This window comes from Crocodylus porosus, unplaced genomic scaffold (assembly GCF_001723895.1).
Source record: "Crocodylus porosus isolate Cpor-Errol unplaced genomic scaffold, CroPor_comp1, whole genome shotgun sequence".
In the NCBI taxonomy this organism is placed as follows: domain Eukaryota; kingdom Metazoa; phylum Chordata; order Crocodylia; family Crocodylidae; genus Crocodylus; species Crocodylus porosus.
This window is the reverse complement of record NW_017728931.1, coordinates 8,980,770-8,990,741: the sequence shown is the minus strand read 5'-3', so window position 1 is coordinate 8,990,741 and position 9,972 is coordinate 8,980,770. Positions and strand designations below refer to the sequence as shown.

The 9,972-nt window shown below is 49.4% G+C and overlaps 1 protein-coding gene across 4 annotated transcripts in view; it reads right to left on the bottom strand.

The window, feature by feature from the left end:
* FOXJ2 (forkhead box J2) overlaps positions 1-9,972 on the bottom strand; it is a 44,364-nt gene that overhangs the window by 18,285 nt on the left and 16,107 nt on the right. For all 4 annotated transcript variants that reach the window (XM_019544163.1, XM_019544160.1, XM_019544162.1 and 1 more), the window contains exons 2-3: positions 3,524-3,876; positions 2,987-3,061 (exon numbers count right to left, since the gene is read on the bottom strand). In XM_019544163.1, the coding sequence (XP_019399708.1) occupies positions 2,987-3,061; positions 3,524-3,856 (408 nt within the window). In that variant the 5' untranslated portion in view covers positions 3,857-3,876. The remainder of the gene's footprint in view (positions 1-2,986; positions 3,062-3,523; positions 3,877-9,972) is intronic.

Here is a 9,972-nt window from a genome sequence, read left to right as displayed (position 1 = left end):
TTTTGCCATTTCACTGGGACAGTGTTTTGTTTTGAGTTTTGTTAGCACTGTTCTGTTTAGTTTCATCAAAACTATTTCAACGTTTTGCCCATAGGCTATAATGGGGAATCGTGAAAATGCCTAAAACATGGTCATTTCTTGCCTGATTCACATGAAACTTGCAGGAATGGTAGCCCCTTCTGAGGGCATGAAGCCTGCCAACTTTCAAGGTGATAGATACAGTGGTTTCTGGGAAACTGAATCTTAAACTGTTCAAAGCAGAACTCGTGACATTTGCTGGCACCGGCAGCCTCCTATCATCTGGCCTGCAGATCCAGGAGCCCGTACCCCTGGGAGAGCTGTGGGGCTGGGATAGACTCCTCCCAGTGGTGCGGGACCTTAGATCTGCATGCCAGATTACAAGAGGCTGCTGCTGCTGCTGCCTGGGACTGGTGCTGGGTGCAGCCAGTGCACAGCACTAGGAAGACTGATGCTGCCTCTGGCCCAAGGCAGCAGTGGCAGCCTCCTGTCATCCAGAGTGCAGATCCAGGGGCCTGAGCCCCCTGGAAGGAGTCTGGCATAGTCCTGCAGCCCTCTCAGGGGTGCAGGTCCCTGGATCTGTGCGCCAGATGACAGCATGCTGTTGCTGCCAGCTAGGGCCAACGGCAGCAGCAATCTTCCCGGTGCTTGGCATGGGCTGCGCCCAACACCAGTCCCAGGTGGCAGCAGCAGCCTCCTGTCATCCAGCATGCAGACTGGGGGCTCACCCACACCCCCAGGAGGGCTGCAAGGCTGGGCCAGACTCCTCCCAGGGTGTGGGCCCCCAATCTGTGCACCAGATGACAGGAAAGCTGCTGCTGCTGCCTGGGCCTGGCACTGGGCACAGCCTGCACCCAGCGCCGGAAAGACTGGTGCTGCCGCTGGTCCCAGGCAGCAGAGGCAGCCTCCAGTCATCTGGAGATTGGGGGCCTGCACCCTGGAAGGAGTCCAGCACAGCCCCACAACTCTCCTGGGGGTCCGGGCGAGACCCCAATCTGCATGCCAGATAACAGAAGGCTGCTGCTGCCACCTGGAACCGATGCTGGGCAAAGCCTGTGCCCAGCACCAAGAAGACCCTGCGCTCACCTGCTCACTCCTAGTAACCCTGCCGCAGCCCCATGGTATAGGTAGGGAGCAGCGTGCAGCCCCGACTCTGTACACTGGAGCAGCAGTGGTGGGGAAACAGCTGGTGCTTAGTGCGGAGAAGTGGCCGCTCCCCCTGTCCATGGCCAGCACCCTGTGCTACAGCTGCTCAGAGCCTGCATGGGACTGCTTGTGCCTGCTCTCTGATGATGCAACGGAGAGGCAGGTCAGCCCCGCCCAGATTGTGAGCAGCTGCAGCATGGGGCATTGGCCACACGGAGAGGGCAGGGGAGCGACTGCTTCTCCCACCCTGCATTGAGCACCAGCTCCTTCCCCACTGCTGCTGCTCACTACAGTTCGCAGGGCATGTAGGGTCAGGGCTGCACACTGCTCCCTACCTGTACAACAGGGCTGAGGCAGGGGCACTGGGAGTGAGCAGGTGAGCATGGGCATCTTCCCAGTGCTGGGCATGGGCTGTGCCCCGCTCTGGTTCTAGGAGGCAGCAGCAGCAGCCTCGCGTCATCCAGCACGCAGATCGGGGTCCCACACCCCCGGGAGGAGTCCGGCACAGCCTCGCAGCCCCCCTGATCTGCCCCCAGTGCCAGAGGGACTGCTGCTGCCGCTGGCTCCAGCTGACAGCAACAGCATGCTGTCATTTGTCACACAGATCCGGGGGCCTGCATCCCCAGGAGGGCTGTGGAGCTGTGCCAGACTCCTCCCAGGGAGGCGCGGCCCCTGGATCCGAGCACCAGATGACAGAAGGCTGCCGCTGCTGGCTGAGACTGGCGCTGAAGCCAAGTAAGCCCAGCTTCAAACTCAAAATGTTTCGAATGCCCTTGTTTTGTTTCAAAGCTGTTCTGAAGGCTTTTCTTTCATTTTAATTTCACTGTTTCAAACTCGAAATGCATCAAAACAGCTTCGAAACGAAACACCCAGCGAAATTTCGCACAGCCCTACCTAATATGCACCTACATCATGCAACCAATCTGAGTTTACTAAAACAGAGTATTAAACCCACCTGAATGTTCACAACCAGCAGACACCCACCTAATTCTACCCAGATACCTAGATTATGTTAACTGAAGACCCAAGCCCTTAAAGGGGACTAGCAAAGAAAAGGCATTGGACTTCAGGCTTTTTTTTAATTTTTTTTTTTGCAATTTTATGATGCAGGAGAAAGAAACCTCTGGAGGCCCCAACTCCTCTGCTTTTCTTCTCACATTAACAATATTCACTTTTAGTTTTGCTGGAATTTTTCCTTACAGACCTTCTATTCTTTTTCTACACCTGGAGTTCTGTCAGACCTTACTGAATGCATTGAAGGGCTCCATTTTTAGGGGAAAAAGCACTCTTACCAGTATTTAAGACACCTGAGCTAAATGCAATATTTTTTTCAGCCCCCAAAATTTTAAAATCCATATGAACAGTGGTTCTACTCTTGCTTCCTTCGCTCTCATTTCCCTGAAAGCCATGATGTCATAGTCCTTCCAGTTCTCCAGTTACCCGTAAAGTCTTTCATGTAGAACTGGTTAGACAAGAACTGCATTTTTAAATATAAAAAACAAACAGAAAAAATACATTTTTCATTTTTTCTTTAAAAAAAAGGAAACAAAAAACCACGCAAAAACCTTCCAAGCCAATTAAAAATCACAGAACAGGAAAAAAGAGGGCTAATACCTGCTTATGCACCTTTGTAGAGCACCCTTTTAACGAACAATTTTGTGTTCGCTGAACACGAGTAAAGATCTCCCTGTCTTCTTCTGCTTAATGTTCAATGCATCACACTTCATATATTTCAGAATTACAACCACAGCAGGAAAAGAGGAGACCCTGGATTCTTCCCCACAGCTTAAGCTACTTGTTTGGAAATGTATGAATTTCTTACCTTCCCAGGATCATCTCTTGGCCGAGGCACCTTCCGGAAACATTTATTCAGAGACAGGTTGTGACGAATAGAGTTCTGTGGAGAGATGCAGATAAATACTGTGTAGATAACTGCAGAGCATAATGAAGCCTTCACCAAAAAAGGGTAAAAAAGAAAAAGGGCCGAGAGGAGGCAAGTAGTCTGCATATGCCCAGGATGGGGATGTGAGAAGCTAGGGAAAGCAGAGGAAATGATATTGCTGGAGGCTAAGGTCCTTTTTGTATACCCATGGAAGGGCAAGTGTGGATGGTTTTTGGTCTAGGGACAGATTAGCAGAAGGTATTTTTGTAGGCCTGTCTTAGTAGGACAGGGTTCCTCAACACTCAAATACTCCAGGGGAAATTAGGAGACATCTGGCCCCCTGCTTCCTCCAGATGGTCATCAGAATTTTCTACTTCTGTGCCTGGCTTTTTTTCCTACTCAGGGAACACTCTGTACCGAGGGGGAAAATGAGGTCTCTCAAGCTGGTGGAGATGGCGTTGCAGACTCCACGCTCACCTTCCATCCGATACCAGCATTCTTGTAGTAGGGGAAGTTGTCACAGATCCAACGATAGATCTCGCTGAGTGTCATCTTCTTGGCAGGTGATGAGTTGATGGCATACGTGATCAGCGTGGCATAACTGTAACGTGGCTTCCCGTCTTGGTGCACTGCAGCCTCATCCTTACTCAGGGTGGCGTTAGGGTCAGTGGGGGATCCAGGGGGGCATTTCCGTGCAGCCCCCGGGGGTCCTGACTGTGAGGAACCCCCTAGTTTCTCAATAGTAGCTCGCAAGGTGAGCTGGGGGAGCCAGTCTATGGAAGTCAGGCTGCTTTCCAGGTCAGAGGCCATGATGCTGGAAGTAGGAGTGTCTGTGGGGAGAAAGGAACAGTCATGGGACCCAATGATACAAGTAAATTGTACCCAGATAACAGAGGGGAAGGATGCCCTCCCTAACCCCTCACAAAATGTCTATAGAGACTGTCCTACATACAACAGTGCATTCTTCTTGCAAATAACATCTCAAAGTCAGGACAGACCTGACATGGTAACCTTAGGGGCAGAGTTCTATTCTGAGTAGCCCAATTCTGTTCAGGTAAAATTCTTTGGACAGTGGAGGAAGGTATTTCACAGAGGTGGGGCTATTTCACCAGCTGCATCCTAGTCATACCATGACCGCATCCCCTTAGCGAAACAACAGAGGTGTAGGATCACAGCTAAGGAGGATCACATCACACCCTACAAGCAATATTCAAGACTGTTTCTCTGAGCCACAGGTGGTTCATCAACATGGCTCTTCACAGAAAATGTTATTAAACTTGTTTCTTTAGCTGTGTGCATTATGTGTTTCCTGCAATTATAAATAATGCCTAACAGATGCTACCTGCTTCTATTACTTATAGACCAATGCCATCTTTTTTTTTTCTTTAAATGGGAACATTTGTCACACTTTTCAGGGCACAGATGTTGTCATGGGTCTTTGGTTAATGCTGACTGCTCACATGGCTCCTAAGCCAGTCAGGACTGAGTGCCACTGACTACATAAGCCCACCTGAACAGTTCATAACTGGAAATGTGTGGGGAAGCGGTGAATGTCTTCCTCAAGGCTTGCTACCTCTTTCTGCAACATGTGACATTATATCTAACCCCAACCCTTAGACCAGGAACCCTGCCTCCCAATTTAAAAGTCTACATGCTTATGTAGTACAACATACATATACTTTTATCTACCTCATTAGGCCAGGACTTAGACCATTTCAAAAGCAATAATTATATAAATTAGGGGAAAATGTATTAAAGAAGAGTAAAATCTAAGTATGACAAAGCCTTTTACATAACAAAGCCCCACCACAGGTAAATAAATATTATCTCTAAACTGAGAAATCAGAGAGATGGACGCAAAGAGAAATGACTTGCCCAAAGTTACACCATGAGTTTTCAGGGGAGCAGGAAATAAGAACCAGGGTCTTTTGATTTCTAGTCCTTTCATGGGTCAAGACCATATTTCCTTTCATAACAATAAAACACACCTGCTGAAGGTGGGCAGCAGTTATACAAAGGGATCCTATCCCAGCGCCTTTGTTGTTATATCAAATATCTGGTAATCTATATGGGATGAGCTAGTATGCTACCAACCAGGGTGTCAGGTTAAAAGAAAAGTCACCTTCCCTGCTAGCCCTAATTGGCTGTACCCAGGACTAAATTCTACTCCCATTCACAGCTAGTGCTGGCCCGCCTGAGGCCAGGCTGTGGTGATCAATCTATCTCCACTGAACCTGGACAGAGTAGGGGGGATTAAGCCTAATGGTTGCCAGGTCTGCACCTTCTACCAGTCAGAAATTCACTTTTAAAAAGCTCAGAGATTCACAGCAGCGCTCCCAAAGGTAACAAAACTAACTCGTGAAGCATGGTCAGGTAACAGATAAACCACGCGTGCACACACAGAGATAACCGATTAATACAGAAACGCCCTGTCAGGGAAAAATTAGTCATCTGGCCCCTCCCACTGACTGCATCACCACACGGAGCGGATCGGTTGAGACAGGGAAACACCCTCTCAATGAGTTTAACAATCAGATATCCTTTCTAAAAATAGGTCTTTGGGGATGACACTGTGTACATGCGCAGATCCAGACACGCATGCACCCAGCACACTCACACACAGACAACTCCGCAGCACCATTCCCATTACACCCTGTGCTCTCAAAACACAGAAGCACACAAAGGTCTATACCTGACACACACACATGGGCTCACAAGCTGGGTTTTCACAGCTGCACACACACACCATCACCACACTCATCAGGGTGCAAACACCCCCAGTATTTGTACAAATAACTAAGCGAGCTGATTGCATCCTGTGCTCAGACATAGCAGCCAGCTACAGCTACAAATACCTTGAATCACACAGCCAGCACGATCACTTACACCTAATACACACATTGACATATAAAACGGACGTTGCAGTACCTCTGGCAGAGTGAACCGTTCTTCCGTCTATGCAGCAGAGAGGAAAGGTCCTACTGCAACACATTTATCCATCTCCTCATCAGGCTAGCAGAGATAACAGTGATGACTGTTCACTCTGTAGTTAACTTAGAAGTGAGGGTTACATCAGGCCTTCTGTTACAAGCCTAGTTTCAGCTGCTCATTAACTGACTGATATGATAACTCCTTGATGACTGAAACTGGTCTCAGGGTGATCAACTATATATATGTATATGTGTGTGTATACACACACACACACACACACACACACACAAACTTTGTTTTATACAGTGAGAGGAAGAAAAAACTTGCTGGGGACTCAAACCCAGCATAACTGCAATTCGCATGTAAATCCCCTGTGACAAGCCCCACGTTAAGATGTTCAGAGTCCCAGCTTCTCCTTTTTGTTCTGCTGTGTGTCTTAAGGGACAGACTAGATCTTGCTCCTGGGTGACTCCTCACCCCAAGCCAAGCTTAGTCTCGTTTGCCCCAGACCAGACCCTTACAGCTCCAGTGAAGGAAGCTCTGACACTCTTTGGGGTTATTACTCTGGGTTTGCAAAGCAAAGAAAACAGATCCCCTCCTTCTGAGGAAGAGGAATGCCTGAAGCACCTACTGCTTTGTGATCATACTTGCCACAGACAATCAGTAAGGTAAAAAAGGTTTTGTTACAGAAAGATAAATAATGCAGGCAAAAGTAACTGTAGTTTGAGACACAGAAAAACACAAGGTCAAAAATACAATCTTTCACCTTCCTTCTCTATCTAGGAACAGCTCCAAAGTAATCCTTTTAACTCAGGGGTGGGCAAAATATGGCCTGTAGGCTGCATCCAGCCCATGAGGCCATTCTATCCAGCCCACAGGACCCCTAAAAAATTTAGAAAATGAATATTGATCTATCCTTGGTTCCTGTAAAAAATGACAGAAACCAGGGGCAGTGGGACCCAGGGGAAGCCTAGAGAACTCCAGCAACAGCAGGTCCTGCCTGGCCCCCCCCACCCAAGGGGCTTCTGGCCAGGGACCATGTGGCTGCCCTGGTGCAGGAAGCTCAGGTAAGGTGGGGTGGAGGGCGGGGGAGGACCATAGACAGGGAAGGGGCCCAGGGAAAAGCGAACTCTCACCTGCCCTGTGGCCTGCTGCAGCACATGCGGGGGCTGTCCTGAGCAGATACAGGCAGCCCCACACAGGCTGCGAGCAGCTGCAACGCGGGGCGCTGGCAATGGGGCAGGCAAGGGGCCACTTTTCCCTGCGCTCTGCACCAACTTGTAACCCACCCCCACTGCCAGCCTGGGACCTGCGCCGGCTTCAGGCTCGCCTGTCAGGGCTGTCCACAGCGGCAGCAGCTGTGCCCCCCCGGCTTGCCACGCCAGGCAGTGTTTGCCACTGTCACCTCTGGGCTGCCCAGTGCGTGAGCTTCAGGCGGGCAGCAGCAGCAAACACTGGCTGGCATGGCAAGTGGAGGGGCCGCAGCTGCTGCCATTGTGTATAGTTCCGACGGGCGAGCCCGGAGCCGGCGCAGGGCCAAGCTGGCAGCAGGGGTGGGTTACAAGCTGGTGCTGAGTGTGGGGGGGAAAGTGGCCCCTTCCCCACCCTGTGGCTGGCACCCTGCGCTGCAGCCGCTCACCGCCCCGTGAGGCTGCCTATGGCTGCTCAGGAGAGCCCCGCACAGGCTGTGAGCAGCTCCAGCAGGGAACGCTGGCCGTGGGGCAGGTAAAGGGCTGCTTTTCCCTGAGCTCTGCACCAGCTCCTTCCCTGCCAGTGAGTGCAGGGTCAGGGCTGCACGCTGCCCCCAGCTTGTACCACAGGGCTGGGGGGGGGGCACTGGGAGTGAGCGGAAGTGTGGGACCCACACTAGTGTCCCAGGTCCAGTGCTGGCAGGACCCAGAGCAGGGGCTCTATGGAGCCAGGCCAGCTCCCCACTCTTCCTGCTGGTGCAGCCCAGCCCGGCTCAACAGATTCCTGCCAGCCTGTGCCCTGGTTTGGGCCCCACCAGTGCTGGCCCTGGGGCATTGGTCCCAAGATGGTGACCAAGGGGTGGGGCACCTGTCAAGGGGTAGGGCTACCCATGCAGCCCTTGACAGCTTGCCAAAACTGGGCAAGTGGCCCTCCGCCCAAAATAATTACCTGCCCCTGTTTTAACCAGTGATTTCTCTGAATGTGGCTTTTCTTGGCTAGCATCCTGTCAGACTCATTTAGCTTGCCCTAGCTGAGGCCTAGATGGATTCTCTAAGCTTTGGCTGGGGCCACAAAATATCCCCTCTTCCCTAGGGATTTCTTGAACTTCCCACCCTGCCTTCCAGCCTCCCCCTTCTCAGGCACCAGCACTCAGGCACTCTTTTGTTTCTGGGGAGAATCAATTTTATGCAGATGGGCTTTCCCTCTTTGCCAGGTGGGAGTGACTAAAGGTGTGCCACAACCCTTTCCAAAGTTTTGGGGCCCATTTGGTAAAGTATACAAGGAGCAAATGTGACCTTCTACAGATGGGAATGTTTTATGAACACCCTTCCAGCCCCTAACATCTATGAAACACCCTTCATCTCCACCCTTCCTGTCCCAAGAGACATACCTTACTGGATTATTTTACAGTTATAAGAGGAAATCACAAAAGTGTGTGTGTGTGTGTGTGTGTGTGATCCTATGATACACTTGGGCATAAAGATGACAAAATTAACATAGCTTCACACTAGCTGCAAGTAAAGACTAAATACTGCAGAAGTAAATCTAATTCTACAGTATCCCTGTGCATGATAAGCCCTAAAAGCAACTTGGTTTTCGGGTGGATTAGTGACATCCCCAGTGACCAGTCCTTGCTGAAGAACCATCTCCAAGTAAATGTGGGGGAAAAGCACACATGAAATCAACAACAATTGCATGTTTAGTCTTGTAGAAATGCATTAGTAAATGCCAGCTACGACAACATGTACAGGACAACGGATTAATCCATAGTATGCCACTGTGATTTGATGCATCTGTTTCACAGTGAAAGTCCACATTTGTGAGATTTTTAACTGTAGAACTCTGGAATTACAAAACAAAATACATACAAAGCTTAAAGACATCCCATTCTCGGTCTCAAAAAATGTGCTGAAACCAGGAAAATTAAGTTAAAAAAACTGAAACAAAGTTCATGGTATGGAAAAGAGTTTTCACAGGGCACTTAACCTGCCAACCCAACCCTGAGAGACTAGTTTGGATTATCAATTACACACTTAAATGCCAGGTTAAAGTGCAATGGGTCCAATTCTATCTCAGGCAGGCAGTGCTGTGCTTACCTGACTCCTCTGGGAAATGCACGCCAGGTGAAAAATGGATCACCTTTAACCCCAAGCACAGGCTAAAAAGCTGAACTTCTGCATTTCTTGACTGCAGAGAAAAAGTATGCAACTTCAATGCAAGTTTGGTGGTTGTACACACACACACACACACACACACACACACACACACACGGATCACCCACTGCTGAATCACCGCTACTTCTGATAGGAAGTGCATGAGCTGCTTAAAAACACATAGCCAAGCTAACAACTGCTTAGGACAGGAAGTGAGGAGCCCAATGTCAGATAAAAATTGTATTAACTACTTGAGAGGAGACTTTCTGAAACTTTAGCCTGGCCGCAATATTGGGTGTATTATTCTGTCTCCTATGAAAGATGATGTGAGACCTTTAATGACCATAGGAAATCAGGCCTTCACCTCTACATCTCCTTTTAAGGTGTCAATATAAGCAGTACAATGGCTTTAGGAACAACTTAGACCACAAGTTAATGCTGAGGTAACCTGTTTGAATGTCTATCCCCTCACATATCTCCCATCCAAATAGTGAACCAGCTTTACATTTCTTAGTAATGTCAAATGAGCCTAAACTGGAGCAACTACAACACACGCAATTCCTTCAATCTCCATTTCCCAGTCAGGCCTTCATTCCCTTAGTCCCAGTCCTATGATTTCCCTCAGAAAAAGCTTCATAACAGAACCAATAT